Here is a 23,479-nt window from a genome sequence, read left to right on the forward strand (position 1 = left end):
CGTGGCAGAGGTTGGACAGCACTGGCAGCTCTCTATCCAGTTGCTTATCATAAATAATCAGTTTTGAGGCTCATGAAGAACAGAAGAAACATTTATGCTGCTGGTATTTGATCAAAAGCTTCCTTACAACATAGTCATTCCGGAAGTATAAAAATGTCTTAAAGGAATCGATAATTTGTGCTGTTCATGGGGACTATATATATTAGAATTTTAGCATTACTATGGGAGCACAGTATATCTCTACAGATTCAGAGATTTCCCAATTTATGTAACATCTACTTCCCTTTTTTTACTTAACTACTAAATAGGAGTAACATTCAGTTAAGGTGGTTACTCTTTTTGTTTTTCTTTTCCAGCACAATGGTTTAGTTTGCAAAAAAGATCATTTGCCTGAAAATGTTAGGGAATCTCCAGCAACCATCCTGGCTATCATACCAGAAAAATCCAAAAATGCACGCAGCACTGAGCTGTTTTCACAAGACTTCCTTTCTAATAAACACAACGCTTTCTCCCCCTCTCAGACGTGAACCTCTGATGCCAAAATGCAGATGTGCCGACCGTAGGCGCGTTGCTAAGCAGAGGCGGCTAGCAAGTCCGGCCGGCAAATTAGATTGTAGGGCGGATGGCATCTGCTTTGTGGCCTCCGACGGGATGAGGCCATTCTGTGCTCCCGTCCTGCAGGCAGGTTGAAGCTGGTGCCCCTTACCGGGCATGTAAAAGGGGCCTCGTGGGTTAGAACCATAAGGGCTTTGAGGAAAAACACAGACTCATTAAGACGGGAAGCCTACCCCTGGAAAGAGGCGCACTGGTGACCTGCGGGTCTCATGCTGGGGCCTGCAAGTACCCCTGGCTGGCCCGAGCCATGGATGGCCCCCTTGTACCACTTTGTGGGGCTCTAAGACGATGCCAACCTCAACCCAGAGCCAAGGAGGGAAAAAAATCTCAAACACTTTAAGACTGGGTTCAAAAGCCCCGGACACCTGTCTGCTTTCCCCCATACGGCATCTGGTTAGGGGATGTGAATCAGAATTCAGAATCTGTGCTGCCCAGAGTGGACAGGGCACAGCGCACCCAAACGCAATAAATAATGGCCCGCTCAGGACCCTGCCCCTGCCTCCTCCCCCAGCTACGGCTGCAGGGGGTTGGGAAGTCGTCTCATTCTTCGTGATCGGGGATCCCAGTCCCCAAACTCCACCCCCCCCCCACCTCTGCACTGCGTGGCGTGTGGGATCCGGCTGCCGCTACTGCACAGGACGGAGCCTGAGTCGTTCGCTTTATAGCATCATTTATGGCAGGAACTAGGAACGTAATGTGTTTACACAAACACACGACAATTGTACATCGGCATCTTTACAATATTAAAGGAGTCATATACAAGTCTACAGGCATCGTACACAGCGCGGGGCCGGCTGGGGCGCCCCTCCAAGATTCCCCCCCACCCCCGGGTGGAGCCAGCGCGCAGGAAGGGTGACAAGGCCGGGACGGGGGTGGGGGGGGGCGTCTTTGCGCCTGTCGTCTGGGAGGGAGTGGGTCTGGGGGGACCCCTCGGGGCCAGTCCTTGTTGGAATCCGGAGCCTGGAGCCCCAGGTACGCCTTGTGTCCCTGTCTGAGCGGCAGGCAGGCTCGTGTAACAGTTTCATTCAAATTCAGTGTGCATATTAGTGTGGGAAAATCGGAGCTGGGGACGGCTTCCTGAGCTGGGTACCCAGAGGATGCTGCTGACACATGGGCCCCTTCACCAGGGGGCCCATTCCTGAGGTAAGGATGCAGTGTGGCCCCGTGGCTGGTCCGGACGGGGAGAGACTTCTGCAGAAGCGCAGGTGTGAGGACACTCAGACAGGACTGGAAGCCCCTGGGCATTAGTAGGTCAGGTGGCTCACCAAGTGTGGCCGGCACCCTGGGTGGCAGCAAAGGTGGGGGTCTCAGATGGTTCCAGAGCCATCCATCCCCCACACCCCCAGAGCCCTCCTCCCGGCAGCCCCGTCCCCGGGGGGGCCCTGCTTCAGCTCCTACAGCATCTCCATTCTTGCATCTGTCTCTGGCACAGGGGCCACAAGTTTCCAAGCCCCACCGTGCGGGTACCTGGGCCCCCGCACCCCAGAGCTCCCCTGCCACGGGGGTGTGCTGCACGGCCAGTGGAGAACTGAGCACCAGATGAAGAAGCGTTGGTCCCTGCTGGCCTCTCTGGCTTGTGCAGTTAGTTACTTCCATCTTAAATACTGTAGAAAAATAAGCCATCTGTGACGCAAGGAGCCCCACCAGTCTGCCACGCGTGGAGAAGGACGATCGGCTCCTCTGGAGTGGGCCCGGGGGCCTCCGCTGCGCCGGGCTGGTGAGCCCAAGGGTCTGGGGTGCTGTCCCCACCGCGGCATCTTTGGGTCACATCCACAGTCCTTCAGCGGGCACACCTCCGGCACCCCGCGCTCTGCGGCCACGGTACCTGGGGCTCCTGGGCCGGCTCCGGGCCCTCCAGCCCCACCCTCGGTCTCACGCCCACTGCTAAGCAGGCCGAGGCACAACTCCCCGGCACTGTCTCCAGGTCCCTGGGGCGTCCCCAGGGCCACACGGCCTCGGGTGGGCACTGAGGCAGGGCCTAGTCCAAGGGCTCCTGCTTTATCCGGACCGCGGTGGGGGTGGGCTGCGGCCGCCGCTCCTCCCGGCAGAGCACGTACTCGCTGAACTGGGAGGAGTCCACGCCACCCCCACAGGACGCGGCCACGCTGAAGCCCCTCTGGAACAGCCTCTCCAGGACCTGCCGGGGGAGAAAGAAGGGTCAGCCGCGTGCAGCTGCAAGGGTCGTGGCCTCGCGGGCCGTGAGATGTCCTGTTAAGACCTCATGACAGTGACCACCCTGCAGAACCACCGGGTGGGCAACCACAGGAAGGACAGGTGCAGCCAGGCCCTGGGTCCCCCTGGGTGACCAAACCTGGGAAGGCGACCTCGCCCCCGCTGCCCTCCCCACTCTCAGGAGTCCACAGCCTTGACCCAGAGGCAGAAAGAGACTTCGGGCCCCTTCTCTCTTCTCCAGGGCATAACCTGCCTCCCTCCCCCGCCTCACTGAGGCCCCACTCAATAATAGAGACCCTGCCTGCGGCCTCTGGGCAGCCACCTGCTTCCCTGAGCTGTGAGTCCCAGATGGTTTGAGGCCTGGGGGCCCATCAGCTCAAGGGAACTCGGGGTGGGGAGGAGGAGGAGGCCCCTCGGCTTCTGAGTCTCTACAGGCCTCCATGTCCACGTGGGTTTGTGCCTCTGTGGGGGCGAGGGGAGGGGGGTCCCGTCACCGTGGCTGACACCTGTGTCCCAGGCCTCGCAAGTTCTGACTGACAGCCTATGGCACGTGTGCGTGGGTGGGGAGGGGGAGGCCTTTGCGCCCCAGTGTCCACTCCGCCCCTAAGCCTGAATCAGGAGGAGTCTGCTCCTGGGTCTGCAAGCGCTGGTGTAGCATAGGCCCCATCCCTCCGGGGCCCCCCCAGCTCTGAGCCCCGTCTGAGGAAGGCCTGCTCCGGGCGGCGGCCCGGGTGCCTGCGGCTGCGGGTCGGGGGATGGGCAAGGGGGCTCCGGGCCACCTTCGCTCAGCGCCTGACCCTCCGCTCCTATGGCCCGGGTTTAATCTGACTCGAAAGGCAGACTCTGGGTGCCAAGTGAAGCACACTTTGTTGAAAATACTCTGGGCCATTTTTATAGAACATCCTTTCGGTTAAAAAAAAAAAAAAAAAGCACAGATCAATTTTTTTAAGTCCGTCCCCCAGGCGCCATCATTTAATTATGAGCGGGACATAAATTATGCATCGACACATTGTTGCCTTTCCTGTAAGATGGCACGGAGGGCTTCACCGTCGGGGGCCACGCCTCCGTCCACCTATCCCTGCTGCCCCAGGGCCGCGGGCGGGGAGGCAGGGGCGCGGCGGGCCCAGCCCTCACCTGCGCAGCCCTCACCTGCACCGAGTTGAGCCTGCAGTAGCCGTTGAGCGGGAAGCGGATGACGTGCGTGGGGTCCTGGTTCCAGCCGGCGTTGACGGAGTTGCACATGACGTCGCCGGTCTCGGGGAAGACCTCCTCGATGAGGGCCTTCTCGCCGCTGAGCGCAATCCGCTCCCCCAAGTCCGGCGTGACCCGCACCACCAGGCAGTCACAGGCGCGGCTGCGGCGGCGCTGCTCCTGCTCCTGCTGCCAGCGCTCCAGCTCCCGCACCATGGGCTGCAGCTGGTAGTAGCGGGCCTCCTCGTACAGCAGGCTGAAGTCCTGCGGGGGCGCACAGGGCAGGGCAGCGGCTGGGGGCTGCGCCTGCCGACCCCGGCCCCCCACGCACCCCGCCTGCCCGGGCAGTTCCGTGCGGCCCCCGGGGCTCAGTGCGACCCGGATGGCCGTGCCCCTGGCACAGACGGGGCAACGGGCTCAGGTGACTGTGTGCGAGCCCCGGGAGTCTAGCCTTCACCCCAAGGCAGCAGCTGGTGTGCACCTGTGCCAGATACCTTGCGCTCGTCCATCTGGGCTCGAGTCCCTGGAGCAGCGAGAGGCCTCTGGAAAGACCAGGGGGCTGGGCTAGGAGAGCCCGAGGCCGTGCCTACACCTTCTTAGAAGCCCAGACACGAGAGGCTGGGCCAGGCACAGGGCAACAGCATCGCCATCTGCCCCCGAGGAGCTCAGGGCCCAGCAGGGCAGCAAAGCAGACCTGCCTGGGTGGGATCTTTGGCACCCCATCTACCAGCCCTGAGGCCTCTGATCGTCAGTTACTGACCTTCTCAGAGCCTCAGTTTCCCTGTCTACAAAAGAGACATAAACACCCAGCTCAGAGAGGAGGGTGAGGTCTAAGGGATGACAAAATGTGCCAAGTGCCAGGCCCACCCTGCCCTAGCAGGCTGAGTGAGGAGGTGTCAGGGAGGTGGGGAGGCCACCTCCAGGCAGCCCACTCCCAGGCTGGCACGTTCCCAGCAACTGTCCCCTAAACACATGCATACCCATACTTGCCCTGGCTCTGAGTAGCTTAGGCCCCAGGGCTTGGGGCACTCACTGGGGCTCACCTCAAGGCTGGCTGGTGAGCCTGAGGACCCCTGGGGGGAAGCAGGGGGGCCCAACCCCCACGCAGGGCCCAGCCCCACAGGCCCTCGGTCCCTTCCACCTGTTGGCCCCAGCCTCTGGAACTGCTCTGAGGGAAGCCCAAGCTCTAGCCCCTACCCGGACCTGTCATCTGTCAGGGACCCACCCTGTCCCTCTGATGGGGTTCCTCAGGGCTCCGTCCTGGGCGTCCACTCTCATCCACTCCCAAGGTTTTAAATGATATCTGCACGCGTTTTTCTGTACAGCCCAGAACATCCCCATGCGATGCCCCCAACACCAAATCCCTGCAGGAGTGAGGTGCAACGCTCCCTCGAGCCTGTTCCACGCCTGGGCCTCCATGCACGGACTCAGGACCCAAGCCAAAGGCCAGGAGGCAGCCTTGAGAGTCCCCCCACCTCCGACTGGTCCACACCGTGGCCTTCCGCGGCCAGCTCCTAAACATAAACCTCATCTGCCACTTTGCTCTATCTTCATGGTCTCCCACCTGGACCAAGGCCTCAGGAAACCTCCCTCGGCCTCCCGCTCCCACCCCTCACCCCAACTGCACCCTTGCCCACACAGCAGCCAGCGCTGTCCTTCTGACTTGCAAACCCGATGTCACTCCCTGCTCACAACCCTTGCACTGCATTCAGGGTAAAACGCCGAATGCCACGCAGGCCGCCTAGGTCCCACCTCGACCAGCAGCCCCCTCCCCCTACACACACTGTCCCAGGCCAACAGCTTCTGTCTGGTTCTGGAAGGTACCAAGCTTCTTGGCCTTCAAGCTTGTTTCCCCCGTTCCTCTTTCACCACCCAGATAAGCATCATCGTTCCCCCCAAACCCCCCGGGGCCAGGCTCCCCATGGTTCCCCTTCACCTCGCTCTCTACGTCTATGAAACATTTGCCCCCCACCCCGGGAACTCGTGCATTTCTATTTTTTTTTCTTTGTTCAACACCTGTCATCTCACTAGATCGTAAGCGCTATGGGGACAGGACCCACGTCGGCCCTGTATTTCACTGTATCTCTGGCCTGACTCTGGTTGTTGGCACCCGGTATCAGTTGGATGGAGGACAAAACAGCACCAGCGCCACGGGTCCTCCGGGTGCAGGAAGGAAGGACATCTGCCGGCTTGAGCCAGGCCTGAGCTTTGTTCCCCCGGGACCCCCCACTCCCCATGCCGTGGCCGGGCCCCACGAGGAGGCAGGCCTCTCGGAACCAGGTCAGCCACCCTGGACAGGCACCCCCCGCCCCCCAGACCTGGGGGCAGCCTTTTGTTTAAAGGGTATTTGGCTTGGGTCAGGGTTTCCCCTGCCAAGTGCCCACAAGCAACAGATGTAGGAACTCTGTAACTCCGTGTGTAACTCTGGCCCACAACCGTCCCTCAACACGGCAAACGAGATGGGGTACGCGCGGCCGCTTAATTGTTGTTACACCCTGATAAATAAGCTAAAAATGTGAGAAAACAAAATTAGTTTAGAAAAACTGATTTAGCCCTCGGCTTCATCGTTTAACTTTTTATGGTTGCCATGACGACCGTGGGTCCATTTATTAAGTCACAGCGTCCCCTGTGTAATGCCACCGCACAGGCAGCGCAGGGGAGCGGCTGGCGGCCGACTTACCTTGAAGTCATCCGGGAGCAGCAGTTTTGACGTCCGCAGGAAGCTCAGGACATAGCGGAAAATCTCCCCGTCCCGGTCGATGAAGTAATGTTGCTTCAGACTGTCCAGGACGATGGGCTCGGTGCCATTGAAGAGGCGGCTTATTCTGGGAGAGGGGGGAGCAGGGGTGATGGAAGGGCCAGTCACCTGCCCCACCGGAGGGGCAAGGGGGCCTTCCCTGGGTAACTAGGCCCCTGCCAGGCCCCGCAGGTGTCTGCATACCCCCAGGGCGGTCAGGTCCCAGTCACAGAGGACACTGGCACATGCTGCACACCCGGCCTACACTCACAAGCCACAGCCAGAGAGACACACACACCTGGCCGCGTGCACCTGCCCGCCGACACACTACCGGCCCGGAAAACTAGAGTGACACGCAGACACAGCCTCCTCGCCCCCCACACACAAACCTTTGCCAGGCACACCCGCCCAGAAAACTCCTACCGACCAGCAGATACCCCAGCCCACAGCCTCACGCCCAGTGAACGCACGTAAACCGGGCACGTCAGTCTCGGGTCACACACATCCACCTCACCCAACCCACATGAATGAGCATCAGAGGCGACACACTTGGGCAACAGGCTCAAGATCACACGGTCCCCTCCCCTGCCACACACGAATCGCGGGCAGACCCAGACACACCCAGGAAAAGGACATGCCAGCCAATGAGAACCACCGAGACACAGCTGTGTAGGCTGACAAACTCACAGACAGACCACGCAGAGCCACTCACTCGGGGAGCCCTAGGGGAGGAAGAGAGGCAGGCGGGAGGGATAGCATGTGTGCACACACACACGCGCACTCTACAGTGTGCCTGCACACAAGCTGTGGTGTGAGCATGTACACATGCACCACAGCCTATGCACATACACGCACCCGGTATGTCCCCAGACGCCGGTGTATTCACGTGCAGAAGTAGGTGTGCACACCTGGCAGGGGAGAGACGTCCCGTCCCAGCACCCTGTCCTCTGAAGGGCAGTGGTTCTGACAGAAACACAGGACCTGCAGGAAGCTCGTGGGGAGCCCCCGATGCCTGTCCCTGTCCATTCCAGGGAGGAGGACCCCTGGCCCCAGGGCCAGGGCAGCCGGCCCCTTTTGGCTCAGCTGTGGACAGTGAGGAGCCCCAAGGAGGGGCGGGGACGGCCAAGAGCTTGATTCAGGAACAGGTGGGAGGTTGGCGGGGTGCCGTGAGTGACAGCACCTCCAGATACCCTTCAGCAGGCATAGCCACACACCAGCAACACCCTGGCACGGCGACAGCTTATGTGCACCGCCTGGGAGAGGGGTGGCTCTGTCTGGGACTGACCCTGTCTGCACCCACAAGGACCCTCCAGGGATGCTCCCTTCTCCACCAACAGCCCGGTCCTCCGTCCGTTCCAAGTCACTGGTCCTCAGAGCACATGAGTTGGGTAGATACTGAGGGGTGAGAGTCCCCAAAGCGTCTCAGGTCCTCCCGTCTATACTGTCCTCCGGTCTGGTGGCCTGGCACGCTCAAGGCACCGGCCACAAGGGCCTGCCCTGGCCTGCGGTAGCCACGCAGCCACCTCTTCTCACTCTGGGGCCACGGCTGAGCCCCTGTCCCAGCGGGGCCATATAAAGGGCAAGGCTGCCTCATGGATGGGCGTGAGCAGCTCAGAGTCCAGGATGAGGTGTGGAGAGGCCCAGACCCGTGGAACCAGTACTGCAGTCACCCAGACACAACTCATCTCCGGACTCCCAAGGCCCCTGAGCCCTGTCACCCTCCCAGGCCTGGGGAACGCAGCCCCTGCTGGAAAGCCTAGTGGGCTCCAAGGCCGCTTCCAGCTGCCGGAGCCCCTAAGACCTGGCCTCTGCGGAGCTTGGGACATGCAGAATGAGGGCCATGAAGGGCCCCAGGCGCAGATGGGACTAAGCAAGGCTGCCGGGTCCCACAGGCCATCCTTGGCCGAAGCCCCACATGTCACACCAGCAGGAGGAAGGAAAAGCCACATTCGTAGGCAAGCTAGCCGGTCCGAAGCCTCCACAAGCCTGTGGAACCTTGTCCCCGCTTCCTGGCTGAGCTCAAACACTCTGTGCGGCAAGTAACGTTCTAGGCCTGGGTACCTTGCAGATGTCTCTGATGCCAGGGCTGGCTGGAGCTCCACACCACCCCGTTGGTCTAGGGGACCCCTGGGGCCACCCACATTCTAGGGCTGCCTGGGTTCTAGGTTGTTTTATTGGTCAGATGCTAGAAGGTTCTCAACCTGCCTTATTTTAAGACGTGTTCTAGATATTACCATCGGTATCCATTTGAAGGACAAAGGCCTTTCCCACCCTCAGGTCTGAGGCTACGGAGGAGGTAAATTGAGGGCAGGTTAGGACAACTGCCGCAAAAAGGACTCTCCTCATCCTTCCCCTCCCTACTTGCAGGGTCTCGAGAGCCAGCTCCTTCCCTGGGCCACCCTCTGAGAGAGGCTGCAGGGTGTGGGACAGCAACTTCTGGAAGTCCTTCTCAGAATAATCCAGCCAGTTCTGATCCCAGCTGACAGGGGTCTCCTTTTTTTTTAAAAAAAAAAAAAAAAAAGCTTTGGCTCCAATTTCCTGGATGGTTCAGTGGAAGGTTTTATTAGTTCTGAAGCTCCTGGCTTAATTTGCTGCTTCCCACATCCAGTGTGGACACCACCTTGGGGCCGTGATGGCAGCAGCTAATGGATGTCCGGCAGGGACAGGCGAGGTAGCAGCCCTGGGGCGTCCACTTCCAGCCCTGGGGCAGCCGTGCTCTGCTCTTTCTGGGCACAGGCTGATGGCTGTGCCTGAGCCAGCTGGTGGCCGCACCTGCCCCGGTGTTGGAGTCACCCCGATGAGCCAAGAACCAGAAGCCCGGGCATAGTCCTGCGGGTGCAGGGTCCCAAGGCTGTGGGACACCAGCCCCCTGGCCTCACGGCACTGCCCAGGGCGGGACTTTCCTGAAATCCCGAAGTCCCCTGGGGTGACCTTAGCACTCTTACTCGTTCATCTCTTGGTGACTCAAACATCAGTGCCATGGGTAAGGGATTGATCTTGGTTTCCGGAATTGGTGAAAAGACTTTTTAAAAAAAAAAATATTAATGATTCAATTAAAGAAGGATGAGAGAGAGCTGTGGGGCTCTTGCCAGCACAGCTGTCCAACCCACTTCCCAGGCCCGGCCTGACCCACTGTCCCCTGACTGTCCTACAGGTCCCACCACCCCTTGGTCTCTGGGCCAAAGCTTTAGGCCTAGGGAGCAGCTCTCCCCTGAGTCAGAAGCCATCCAGGCAAGCATGACAGATTCATCTCAGAGCCCCAGACGGCTGCCCCCTCTGGGCATATCCTGCCCCCCGAGGGTCCCACATGCCCCATCACGGGGCCACAGGGCGCTCGGCTCCCCAGAGGGCCTGCCCCGCCGCAGAGCAGGATGATGGGCAAAGATGAGCTGCACTGCGGGTATGAGAGGGGAGGGCTGCCCCTGTCCTTGCCCATCCCAGGCGGCAGCCCGAAGACAAGAATGAGGCAGCCACTCCCCGCAGGCCTGAGCTGTGATTACTCTAGAAAGGCAAGTGTCTGATTTCAAGAAACACTCTTCAGAGAGGTTGTGGGCAAGGGTTTTATGAATTTCACTCACAAACGTCGTCAACCGATTAAGGGATGATCTATCTCAAACAACTCGGGAATGCCGCAGAAGGCAAAATTGAAATTAAATAAGCAGAATCCATCTCCCATCCTAGACAGAGCTCTGCCGGCGAGCGCACAGGCCGGCCCTGCTGCTGTGGCCTCACGGCTGCCGGCCCCGCGAGGCCCCCAAGTTCACAAGTGCCCCAGGCCTCGCCTCTGTGGGGCTGAGGGATGAAGTCCCAGCTGCCATCTGTACCCCAGGCTCCCCAGATTCCGATCTGGACGCTCTATCCACCTCCAGCACTTGCTCCCAGCTCCGCCCCGGCTCTCAACAAGGTACCATGCGCTACGGATGCTCTGCAGTGAGCCACCACCCCAGCGACAAGGCAGACTGACAAGAAAGCTTCCCAGAGATGATCCCTCGGTGTCTGGGGGATTAATTAACTCCTCTTGTTTTTTTAAATGTATAGAACAAGGGCGAGACCCCGCAGCCCCGGCCCTCCTGCTGCTCAGCCCCGGGTGGTGGCTGCCTCGCTGTGCCAGGAGCAAGCGGTCGTGGGCTCTGCGAGCAGCACACTGCGTCACCTCCAGGAGATGCTCGGAGGCCATCCCACCTCTGGGCAGCCCTGCTGCTATGCCAACAGGAAACCAGGTCTGCCCCTGGGAGGGCCATGCCCAAGCGGCAGGAGCAGGGGAGCCGGACGCGCCTGGCACCTCCCACAAATGGGCTCAGGAGTCAGGAGCTCCGGGGAGCTGGGCAGAGAGCAAGGTGCCCTGTTGGGAGGCTCCTGGTCAGAGACACTTCATCTGCTGAGGGGGGTCTGAGGCTCATGCTTATCCACAGCCTGAACACCCTGACATTCCTAGCTAGTCACTGCAGCTCTCCCCCTCCCCCCTCGCCACCCCTCCCCGCCACCCTGCCTCCCCGGGGCACAAGGGAGCCTGCTGCTACCCCGCAGGATCTAGCAGGGGCCACTCCAACAGACAAAGATGGCAAATTGCAACTCCCACTCCTCCCTCTCCTTGTGTCCTTAACCGAGGGTTAGAGTAGGAAATAGGATTAAGTACTTCTCTCTAACACGATCCCAAGGAGTATGCAGCATGGCTCACAAACGGTCCTCTGCAAAGGCCAGGCCTGGGTCTCAGTCCAGAGGAACCTGAAGGTCCTCGGGCTTCCCAGCCGGCTGCTGGCCAGGTGGGGCTGGCTCCGAATAGGGGGCTTCGGCCGGCGGGTCAGGAACTCCACCTAGCACTTTCAGCGCCACCAACCCAGGGTCGCAAGTTCCTGTCTAAAGCATCTTTCGAGGGGCAGACTCGGTCCTCCCGAACCCCAGTGCCCCCAGTCTGGGGGAGCAGGTGGGCCCTGGAGAGCCCGCACGCAGGCTGGCGGAGGGCACGGACCCCACTGGTGGCAGCAGGCTGGCGATGCTGCCGGGAACCACTGCACGCCTGGTGCTACCAGGGGCTTGGCTCTTACCTGGAGTCGGGGTACTTGGTGAGCGTGGCCAGGCTGCTGGTGTACATGTGGCCACCCACATCGATATGCACGGGCGCATTGGACTTGGTGAGCTGGGCTGGCAGTGGGATGCCCTGGGCGGCCAGGGGAGACACAGGCGACCGGGTAAGAGACAACCGGGACATGCTTCCTCCCTCCTGGAGATGGAAACAAGGCGAAAACAAGAGTTTCTCCACGACGGAGCTGTGCACTCACTCCCCTTTATTGCCAACGTGATCACAGATCTAATCAGATCACTTCTGCTGGGGCCTGATCACATATTCAGCTGACAAATTATGGCCACCACTGTAATTAAGTGTATTTGCATCATTTTCTTCAAAGTACCAGAGGGGGAAAAGAAAGATGCTTATTAGCAATAAGAAATCAGGAAAAAAAAAATTTCAAGGTGTCAGCCTCCGGGGGCATAAAACAAACTGCAAAATTCTAATTAAAGGTCGCGGGCTTATGTGTTAGATGTGAAATATCCCCTGACAAACGAATCACCAATTTGTGAATTGGGATTCAGGGGTTTTTTGCAAGTTTGTCTCAGTAACGAGACACCTCTAAATTAGTGACTTCCTCAGCACCTAAGGCGTTGAGTTTTATACATGTAGTAAATTTCACATCAAATTAAGAGCATTTTTGTTTCAAAAAAAATACATAATCCGCACAGCCAGTCAACAGCCATCCCTTGGATGCGGAGGCTGCGAGCAAGGGCGGCCGGTGGGCAGGCAGGCGCTGGGGAAGAGGACCAGGAGGGGGCCCCCGGCCGCTGCCCAGCCCACCCTGCTGGCTCTCACCGCGGTGCCGGCGCTGCCGTGGGCGTGAAGCGAGGACCCGCTCGGCCGCTCCTTGCGGTGAGGCATCTAGGCTTCCATCGCTGCCCAGAGTATCTGTGGGGAGCACCGACAAAACCACAGGGCTTTTACTCCTCAGCAGTCCTGCGTGCTGGGTCTCCCAGCGTCGGAGATGCTTGCAAGCATCCTTCCCGCCTACGCTGTCTGGGACCCCATAGCACACAGCCCTCTCCGGATTCCACCCGCCACTACCCTGTCCCCACGCCCCAAAGCCGGAGCAGTTCATGCATGCACACGTGCGCGCACACACACACACACACACACACGCTCACACACGTGTTTTCTGGGCAGCTCCATGTCTGCTAATTCGGTTAATGACAGTGCTGAAGCATATGCTCACCATTATTGCCCCAAAATGTTTCAGAACAAATCTGATTTCCCTGGTATTTTGGTTCAGAGCCACATTACCAAGCATGTCTCCTCTTGCATCAGCAGAGAGCCCCGTGGACCACAGCTCAGGGATCCCCCACCCTCCACGGGCTGGGGAGCCCGGGAACCTCTCCGAACACCACCTCCACCGTGTTAAGATGCAGTCTGTGAATGGCCAGACACGCAGAAGCCTCTTTTGGCAGAAGAGGGGAAGTCACTTAGGAGGCCACCTCTTCCCTGGGGTGCCTAAGAGAGGAAACTTGTCTTTGTTTGCCTAGCCCACACCTCTGCAGTTTCTCCCCAGCCCCGCAGAATGGTCTTATCTGTGCCTAATGAATTCCAGATCCCCTCAGGATCACACGGCCCAAGGCATTGGAGAGCTGGCCAGAAGGAAACAAGACAGCAGCTCGGGAAATGGACCCTCTCTCCTGCTCCCCCCCAGGCACTTGCGACTTTGCTCTATGCCACGACCAGCAACTGAAATAAGACTGTCCCTCAGTAGCTAGAAGCCACCCTAGGACACTGCAGGAGGGGTGGGGGTCTGTGCAGCCCCTTGCATTGACTGGAGGCTGTCTCCTGGGGCACAGTGAGCACCCCCACCCTCACACCCATACCCCCACACACGCTGACTCCCACCGGCCTCACCTGGACTTCTCTCTCTCGGGTTTGACTTTGTGCCTTGAAATTCAACATCCAGTTTTAAAACATGGACCAAGGTCCAATGAGCATCGATCCTGCCAGTTTAAGTAAGGTTACTCTCCTTGGCTTTGCTCTGCCTTCTGTGTCCTGGCAAGTTCCCTGACATGAACCTGGGGTGGGGGTGGGGGTGCCATGAGACGGTGACGTTTCACTTATACTCTCGCTGGGGGGCTACTCAGGGTCTGCCGCTTGCGGCATCCCTGACTTCTGGCCAGCTCAGAAAAGCAAAGCAGGTCACTTATCTCAAGGAAGTTCTGAGAAACCAAAACAGATCTCAGGATGGGTTTTCCTGCCCTGGGAGGCTCCACTGGGGGAGGAGCCAGAAGGAAAGCCACACGCAGGATAAACTGCTCCAAGGAATTCCGATGGAAATTCTATCAAGGCCGACTGCGCAATGTTTTCCCAACTACCAGGACACCACTCGAGTGACATTTAACACCAAGTACCCATCACAAAAGCTCTTCGGTCCCGTTCTCATCCAGCCTCTGTTTCCATCACAAGCACGACCTGATGTTCACGGCAAACCAGGAACTCACCATTGGAAGCCCCAGGCTTTACGCCTCCACCAGAACCTCCGGCGCAGTCTCCGGCCAACGCATCTGTGCTGGACAATGCACCTTTCCCCCGACACCACTGCTGAGGTCAGAAGCACAAAAGTGGGTGCAGTCAGAGACACAAGTTCATTCCTTCACCACCACCAGCAAACCCACGACCCCACGACCCAGCCCCAGCGCGCCCCGGCCCTCCCCGGGCTCGCCCACACCGCCTGTTGCAGGGCCCTCGGCGGCGCAGCGTGCTCGGGGCCTGCGGGCTTCCACGCTGGCTGGGGATTGACCTGCTTCTCTGAGCTGCGGTGGGAGCCCCGGTCCCGTGGCCGCCACCGCCGCCGCCGCCGCCGAGCCCCGCCCGCCCGAGCAGAGGGAAGCGAGCAGAATGCCACGCTCATTTACACACAAAATGATTTTGTGTCCCATTGTGCTCGCAGTTGTTCAGCTCTCTGGGGGTGATTAAACTGGCTGAGCTGCGGCAGCTTGAGACGATTTCACTAAATCGCTTCTTCGTGAAGTCGCTTCTTTGCTAAGCTGTTATTTTAACCATAAAAGGTAAACAGAAGGCGCCTCGCGAGCTCCCTTCAGCTCTGCGCCCTGGGCGCCCGCCTGCGGGCACGAGTGCCAGGGGCCTGCAGCATGGGCCGGGGGTGGGGGTGCAGGGGGAGGGCGGCCCGGAGCAGGGGGGCGGGGGGCGGGCATGCCACCTGGTGCGCGCCAGCCCCGCCGCGGAGCCCGCCGGCCGGTGTGAACTTCGGGGCGGCCAGAGCCGCCTGGGCCGAGGCCCGCGGCGCCGCGGGGCGGGGGCGGCCGCGGAACCCGAGGTGCCCGGCAGGGCGGGGAGGGGTGCGCGGCGGGGGCGGGGCGGAGGACAAAGTTAAATCAAGAGGCAGACACTTAGAGACCACAGATGGGAAGCTCGCCTAATTAAGGACGTAAAAGCGCTTTTGTTCTCAAAGTTTATTGTTGCCGGGATTTTAAAAAAAATTAATTGAAACTAATGCTGTTATTCACTCGTGCAGTTAAATTCCTTCGTGCACATTTGAGACACGGAGTGAAAACTTGAAGCTCATCTTTCTGCAGTCGAGGTGGGGGGCGCGGGAGGGCGGAAAGGCGTTTGGGCCACGGGAGAGGGGCGTCCGCCGGTGTGCGCCCCGCGCGCGCGCCCGGGTCAGGGGGTCCCCGCGGGCAGGGCAGCCCCGGCGCGGCCCAGCGCCCCCCGCCCCCCGCGACCCCGCGCGCCCGGGGCCACCACCAGCTCGCCGGCCCCTCCCGCCCCGCTCGGACTCGCCGGGTGGGCGTCCGAGGACGCACGTCTGTCCCGTTAGAGACTTTTTCCGATTTGGGCGCCAAGCCGGGCCCTGTGCGCCCCGAAGCCCCAGCGGCGTGAGCCCGGTTCTGACCCCGGAAACTCGCTGGCCCTGCAGGGCGCTCGGCTCTGCACTGAGGCCCGAGCGCCCGGACCTGCAACCCCCCCCGCCGCGCGCGCGCACACACACACACACACACACACACGCACACGCACACCCCGCCCCGCGCGGCAGGAGCTCGGCGCCCGCCCGCGTGGGGAGGGTCCGCCGGGGCCCGGGCCAGCCCACGTGGGCAGCCCCCTCCCGCGCCAGGCCTTTGTGCCGGGTGCCCCCGCGCCGCCGGCCCCCGCCGCCCGGCCCCCGGACAAAGCGGCCGCCCCCACCCAGGTGCAAACCCCGGGCGAGCGACTTTCGCGGCGTCGCCGCCACTTTGGGGACAGGGGTGCGCGGCGCCGGGCGGGGGCGGCCCGCGCGGGGCTTACCTCGGAGCCGGAGCGGCGGATCGGGCTCGGGCCCGGGCCCGGGCGCAGCCCCCGCCCCCCGCAGCCGCCGGTCTCGGGCGCAGCCTCGCCGCCTGTGCTCGCCGCGCGGGTCGCTCCGGTCTCGTCCTGGAGTTACTTTCTCTCTCGCCCCCAACCCTCCCCCCACCCACCCCTCCCGCCCCGGCCCCCGCTTCGCGCGGCCCCTCGCGGCGCGGCGCGCCGGGGCCTCCCCTCCCCGCCCTCCCCTCGCCTCCTCCCTCCTCGCCGCCGCCGCCGCCGCCGCCGCCGCCGCCTCCTCGCGCCGCGCTCCGGCCGCCCTCCCGCCGCTCCCGCCGCCTCTCCTCCTCCTCTCCCTCCAGCGGCCTTCCTGGATGGCTGGCGAGAGAGCCAGCCCCCCGCCCCGGGCCGTGGCGCGCGCCCCGCGGCGGCCGAGCCCGGACGCGAGGGCAGCGACCGGCTCCAGTTGCCGGCGCGGCGGGCGCGAGCGGGAGCGCGCGGCGACTCCTGGCTCGGGGCTCGGCTGCGCCGCGGGGCAGAGGATTAGAGTCGCAATTAGCTCCGCGCGCCCGCGCCTGCCGCGCTCGGCGACACGAATGCGCCGCGTCCCCTCCTCTCGCCCGGCGATCCCGCCCGCCTCTCCCGGAGCCCGCGCCCGCCCGCCCGCCCGCCGCGGCCTCCGCCAGGACCCTCCCGGGAGCGCCGCGCCCGGGCCCCCGCGCCCCCCGCGCCCCCCGCGCCCCGCGCCCCCCGCCCCCCGCCGGCCGGCCACGCGGCGCCCGGGCCTCCTCCGGGCTCGGGAGGGGGCGGGGGAGAAGCTGATTTTAATCATTGTCATTTCATCTGATGTAATATTTCCCCGGGCGCTTTCAGCTGGGCATAAATTTTCGGCTCCCAAATAAGTAACACAGGGCACGTTTCTCACATTTCTTGACTCTTCGGTTACAAAGAGGAGAGCAGCCGCCGCCGCGGCGCCCGGGGGCAGGGGCGGGACTTGGGGAGCCGCTGGGCGGCGAGGCGGCCGGGCCGGGGCTGCGGCGGGGCCGGGGGCGGGGGGCCGGGGCCCGGGGCCGCCCCTCCCCCCGCGCGGCCTCCCCCCGCGGGGCTCGGCCCGGGCTGCCCCTCCGCCGTGACGTCTGCGGACACGCGGTCGGCTCCGGGGGGCGGGGGGGGCCCGGCCGGCAGCCCGCGGCCAGACGCGCCATTTCCTTCCCGAGCGCGGCGCGGCGGCGGCGGCGGCCGGCACTGCCCGGGGCGCCCCTCCCAGCTCCGCGGGGCGGCGGCCCCTCCCCTCCCCTCCCCCTCCCCCGCCTGCCCCCTTCCTCCTGCCCCCCCTCCCCGAGCGCCCCGCCCGCCCCCCTCCTCTCCATTTCCCGACTCCTTGGAAACCGAGCGCCGAGTCTCCAGCGCGCGCGGCCTGCGCTGCGCCCCCGTCCGGCTCCGGGGACACCCGGGCCCCCGGCAGGCTCGGCTGCGGGGCGGGCGCGCTCCCCTCGGCGGCACCGCGGCCCCCCCGCGCCCCCGCCGGCCCGCGACGCCCTCTAGCGGCCTCGCTCGTGGGGGGTGGGGGTGTGGGGGGCGCTCGGGGCCGACCCGGGGCGCGGGCGCTGGTGGCAGAAGCACCGAGTCGGGGCCTGCTTCCCTTCCCTTCCCTTCCCTTCCCTTCCCTTCCCTTCCCTTCCCTTCACCTCGCGCGTGGCGAGGGCGCCCGGCCGGCGCTTCTGTAACTTCTCCACGCGGGAATAAAGCAGGAACTTTCCTTCCTAAGGGGAGGTTCTATTTATTTATTTATTTTAGAGCTCGAACTGCAGGAGAAGGGGGAAATTTTCTCATTAAAGTCACATCCCCGCAGTTAGTTCAATTACTTGATATATGCAGAAGATGTTGTAAATTTATAGATTTAAATAGCTTACAAAGATGCCGCAGGCCCCATCAGTTAATTTCCTTAATTTATGGATTTTTGGCGGCTCCTAGAACTGAAAGGGGGCCTGGAAGTAGGTCAGGGATCTGCGCGGTGGCGGCTCCAGCGCGGCCCACGAGCTGCCCACTCAGCTCCCCACGCCCTGGCGCCGCCGGGCTTCTGGCTCCCAGCTCTGGCCTCACAGCACCACTCTCTGCTCTCTGCGCTGTGGCCAGGCCAGCCCAGGCCAGCCCAAGCCAGCCCGGGCCCGGGAGGTGTGCTCTGCGAGGTGGCCCAGGTGGCCGACTGCCCCAGTGGCTCCAGGGCTGCGCGGGGGCTCGGGCACAGCAAAGCCCCCATCTACACTCACCCCACCCAGCACCGAAGGAATGGACCCAGATGGGAGGTGAAGCAAGAGTCCAAATACTGTGACCTCCCGAGTCCTCCCTTAAATACTGGCAGGGTGGGACCCACAGATGGAGCAGGGTGTGGGTACCGACCCCATTTCCAGGCCTGTGAGTGCTTGAGAGTAGGGGAGCAAGAGGAAAAATGCACCAGGCTCGCGGAAAACCTGCTTGTCATGGCCCTTGTGGCCCTAGCATCCCTCATCAACCCCCTCTTCCTAGGCGTCAGCCAGAATGGCTTTGTTTTGTGTTCATCATGGATGAATATATACATATAAATTCATACTTAAAAGATTGGTATGAACCAAACTGTTTTAGGAAGCCACATGGTGATGTGATTAGTATTGGTATTCATGATTTAACATTTCTTTTCCCACTAGATGAAGTTTCTAAGATTTGCAAGGTACATGTCAAGGACGGGTGTATAAATGGATTTTTATTTATTCACAACTCCAAGACTAATTGCTTCTCTTTGCCTCAAGGCCATGAGATTGGTTTTAATATGACACTTCAAAAGTATTCATGGAACTACAGAGATACTAAGTGTCATTGTTTAAGAGACAAATCTCACTGTGGTACTGGTGACCCTGAAAATAGGATGATTCCACTTTATTCTAAATTCCTGCGTGTTTTTTTAAGAGTTTCACTTTATACCAACTCTATTAAAAATGCACAACTTAATCGAAACAAGAACTGACCATTTTGCAGGACCTTTATTTCCTTAATATTGCTGGGAACTTTGTTTTCATATTCCTGAATCCTTTTATTAAAGAGCTGAACTTTATACCTGTCGTTAAGAAGAGTAAGTTTGGGTCATAATTTATCCTCAAGTGTTTTAAAAGTTCCTGGCTAAATGTCAACCATCTTTTACATTGAGAGACTTGGGCATGGATTGTGATAGGCATTTAATGATCTGTGGTAGATAATGCAATGGTGAGGCTGTTCTTTTTTTCTTTTTTAATTGCAGATGTATAATTAGGACTGAAAACATGTTGAAACATCTTGGGAAATACATCTTGTTTCGTTAACTGTGGTCCGAGAGACAAAATTGGATGTGAGGCTAATCCGAATGTAACTTGCTTTATCAGTAGATTTGACTGGAGCTTAAGCCATTACGGCTCATATTTGAAAAAGTGGGTTCAAACCTGTGTTGGCTTTGAGGCCACAGCCCCTCCGCAGGTGCTTACGGGAAGCGTGGCGTGGGTCCCAAGCCCTGCACACAGGTGCTGTCGACAGGACCTTGGTCTCCAGATGCCTCGTAGTGGCTTCCGTTGTGATGGTGTACTTTGTCCTCGCTGTTTGCAGACAATGGTGACAAACGTGGTTAGAAATGAGGACCTCGAGTAGTAAAATGAGCTCAAAATGAGATCCCAGAATCTGCCGGACTAACTGCCTTCTCAGGAAGGCTCCCATCAGACAGCGGGCAGATGAACAGGCTGAGACACAGCTGCTGCACCAGGGGGGTGGGGGTAGGGGGGGGATGCTGGGGTGTTACAGCAGGGCTGTCTCCTCCCCCAACCCCAGGCCCCCTGGGCTGAAAGTCTGGCTCTCCTAGGTCTGTGCCCACGTCGTCAAGGCTCAGAGACGGCCCCCGACCAGGATAGGGTGCAGCCGGCCTGGCCCCAGAGACCCGTCTGACATCCACGTGGCCTCCACCCCAGAAATCCCTCCGGGTCGGAACCTCGAGAACCTGGAGAGCTGGAATGTGCGACTCTTAGATAGAGCTGCCACGTACCCCCACTGCACACTGGGGCTTCTGTCAGCGGGGGACCCATCCTGGGAGAGCAGAGGACCGGACCCGTCCGAGGGGTGGCAGTGGGGGGCAGGGGTGCAGATTGCCCCTTCCTGTCCTTGAAGCGAATAAAATGAGACCAGCCAGGTCTCGTGGAGCTCCGCCCAGTCCCCAGCAGCAGGCCCAGTGACCGGTTCTGGTGGGACAGATTCGGGGACAGCTCTGGGTGCTACAGATCTCCTCATCCCGCCTTCCGCCTGTAGCCCTGGTGTTCTGCTCATAACCCAACCAACCTGCGTTCCCCAAGAGGCAGCATCGGGGTGACAGTAATGACACAAGACTCACATCTCCTGATCAGGCGTTCTTACATAGGGGTGACCCGTGGATGGCCTCTGGGGGACAAGGAGCCCCCCCATCCCACCCCAAATTGCTCAACACTCTGCATTTGAGCCTTTTGTCCAAGGGAAGTTTCAGTGGGTTTTTTTTTTCTCGATTCTCAAAGGATCTATGTGAACATGGGTGCAAATAACCATACCTTCGAGGTGAGGGGAGTTAATTCTCTCCCATAATGGCAAGTGGAGGCTGAGTGGCTTTCGCAGAGTATCCGAGGACCCAGGTTCCCTCCACTTGCCTCTGCGGTCCTCCACACATTGGCCTGTCCTCACACCAGTTCCTCTCTGGTCTCAAGACTCCTGTAGCCCAAAGCTTCACACCTGCCTGGGCAGCATGGAGAGCAGGGAAACGATCTCATTGGCCAACGTACAAGTCAATCCCTGGGAAGGGGGTTACCTTGGACTAATCAGGTTTAGCCCTTGCCCCCTGGGGCCAGAGTTGCTCCCCTGAGCCCTGGGGAGGAAGGCGGATGGTGAGCACAGTCCACGGGCAGTGGGGAGAGAAAGGACTTGGTTCTGGGGGCTGGGGCCCACACCACGCTGAGCTGGAAGGAAGGTAGGAGCTAAAGAATGAGGAGAGGCCCCAAACCCTAAAGGCACCTACAGCGAAGCTTGGAACAGCCATCCCCCTCCAGGTCCTCCTGGGGTCCCAGGAGACCAGACCCAAACACAGAGGCGGCCTAGTAGAGCGTGGCTACCTCCAGGCAGCCAGGCCGGGCAGCTGGGCCCAGGCCCCCTGCCCTCCTCACTTTTGGGTTCCTCCCAGGTCTCATTCTTCTTTCCAGCTGTGTTCGTAATGTCCGGAGGTCCTCCCAGCAGGCCGTTAGGGTGTGAGGGATGAGGCCATTCCTTGTTCCCTGAGCAGCTCCTGTGGTTCAGTAGAGCAGTGGGTCTCCCCACAGGCCTGGCACCCAATACTGGGGAAAAGCACAACAGCAACCCTCAGGGCTGCAACACATGGAAAAGATTTCTAGAAAGCTCTTGCAGTCCCAGGGGGGTGGGGGGCACTGAGGCCTTCTCTAGGATTCTCCAGGTCGCCGAATCAATGTAAGCCTAATCTGTATTCCTGAGGGAACAGCTCTAAATGCCAAATCTTGCCCCTTAATGACTTTGTGTGGCTGCCACTTGGCCTCCGTCCGAGTGACCACTGAAGTGGCCCTGGGCTCACCACACAAAGGGCCTTGCAGATGTATTTGCACAGGTCCAAGGGTAAAACAGTGGAGACGGTGGGGAAAGCAGCCTTTGCTCCGTCAGACACCCTGCCCCGGGCTCCTGGCTGGGCCCAGAAGCTTGGAACACCCACCTTCTTCCGTGTCACGGGCAATTCCTTCTCTTTGGGCCTATCCGGTCGGGAGACCGTGCCCTGCATGAACTTGGAAGTCTGAGTCCAGCTGGGTGACCTTGGGCTCAATCTCTCGGAGTCTCAGTATCCTCCCGTGTAACAAGAGGGCAGTGGTAGTACCGAGCTGACGAGCTGACGGGTCACTGGGAGAACGTGAAGGCAGGGGCGGAGAACTTGGCCCAGCCCAGTGTCCTCGCTCTTGAGAGGATGGTGGTTAGCTGCTGCTTCCAGTCGACTCTGCAAGGGCCGCCTCTCCAAGGGCCTCCTCTCCAAGGGCCTCTGGTGGACGGTGGTTACACCCTCACCCTGACTCCAGTTGCGGTTGGCTAGGCGCGCACCCACAGGGGCTGCACAGGATCTGGAGAAGGTGAGTGAGAGGGAGTCCCCTTCCATGGCCCCTTGACTCCAAGATTTGGGGGTTAAAACCTCGTGATTGTATAATTAAGATAAACATGTATGCATTAAAGAGGAGAATGTAAAAGTTGCCTAACATTTAAAGATAAGGCACAAGACTTCAGAGAAATGTCCTGCTCGCTTTGGGCCATGCCCCCGGGGGTGGAGCTAGGAAGTGTCCTCGGGCTCTTCTGTCCTCAGGGCCCTTGGGGAGAGATGGAATCCACCCCACCAGGTTGGGGCCCAGGGAACCAAAGTGGAGCCCTGGAGGGCATCAACGATCTCCTGGCAAATTCTTTTCATTTTTCAAACTGTGAAAGTCTTCACTGTCTTTTCAAAGTATTGAAATTTTAATAAGGGAATACATGATCATTGTAAAAAAAAAAAAAAAACACCAAAAAACAAACCCACCTGTGTGCGTGCGCACGCGTGCACTCATGCATGTGCACACACACACACACACACACACAGAGGAAAAATGTATGAAGGGGAAGCCAAAATCCTGTCTCTTTTTCCCAGGGAGAAATGTGTCCATGATTCGGTGTTTGCTCAGCCAGGCTTCCCATTCATACACACAAAGATGCACAAGCACACACAGACACACGCAATTGCACCGACTCACACAGATATGCACAAAGACACACACAAACACAGCCACAGGCGCCGTTGCAGACACACACAGTCACAGAAACATACAGTCGCACAGAAACAGGCGCGTGGATATGCAGATGCACGTGTGCTCACACGCAAGTGGCGCACACAAAGGGACACGCAGCACACACGCACATAAGACACACAGAGTCACACGTGCAAACATGCCCATGTGTACAGCTTTTAAGCTACCGCACCAAACCACTCCTAGTGATCCCACGGCCCGTCTTTCCCCCACCGTGTGTTTCAAAATACAGAAAATAACCTAACAGACACCCGTATACCCCCACCCAGATTTCACAAATGTTAGCATTTTGAGTATTCGCTTCAGATTCCGGTTTTATTTTTTTTTTAATTTTTTTTTTATTTATTTATGATAGTCACAGAGAGAGAGAGAGAGGCAGAGACACAGGCAGAGGGAGAAGCAGGCTCCATGCACCGGGAGCCCGACGTGGGATTCGATCCCGGGTCTCCAGGATGGCGCCCTGGGCCAAAGGCAGGCGCCAAACCACTGCGCCACCCAGGGATCCCCAGATTCCGGTTTTAAAAGTCAAATGAAATGATACGGACCAGCCCCATCCCTTCCTTCTCCCCCCCTCCCTTAGCGACAACATTCCCCAGCACA

The 23,479-nt window shown here is 59.9% G+C and overlaps 1 protein-coding gene across 8 annotated transcripts; it reads right to left on the reverse strand.

Annotated features, from left to right (window-relative positions):
- Positions 1–1,268: 1,268 nt before the first annotated feature.
- KCTD15 (potassium channel tetramerization domain containing 15) lies at positions 1,269–16,199 on the reverse strand. 8 transcript variants are annotated; one of them, XM_072782222.1, is made up of 7 exons: positions 16,044–16,199; positions 14,240–14,339; positions 12,579–12,671; positions 11,761–11,936; positions 6,659–6,803; positions 3,937–4,242; positions 1,269–2,752 (listed from the first exon to the last, which is right to left on the reverse strand). In XM_072782222.1, the coding sequence occupies exons 3-7, from the start codon at positions 12,642–12,644 to the stop codon at positions 2,594–2,596; spliced, it is 852 nt and encodes a 283-aa protein (XP_072638323.1). In that variant the 5' UTR covers positions 12,645–12,671; positions 14,240–14,339; positions 16,044–16,199; the 3' UTR covers positions 1,269–2,593. The 8 variants fall into 8 exon arrangements, with proteins under 8 accessions (XP_072638323.1, XP_072638330.1, XP_072638338.1 ...); XM_072782229.1 differs by having other exon boundaries at positions 14,240–14,336; positions 16,044–16,197; XM_072782237.1 differs by lacking the exon at positions 16,044–16,199 and adding an exon at positions 14,658–14,682 and having other exon boundaries at positions 14,240–14,336.
- Positions 16,200–23,479: the final 7,280 nt, after the last annotated feature.

The sequence above is a fragment of the Canis lupus genome, chromosome 1, assembly GCF_048164855.1.
Source record: "Canis lupus baileyi chromosome 1, mCanLup2.hap1, whole genome shotgun sequence".
NCBI classification, from domain to species: Eukaryota; Metazoa; Chordata; class Mammalia; order Carnivora; family Canidae; genus Canis; species Canis lupus.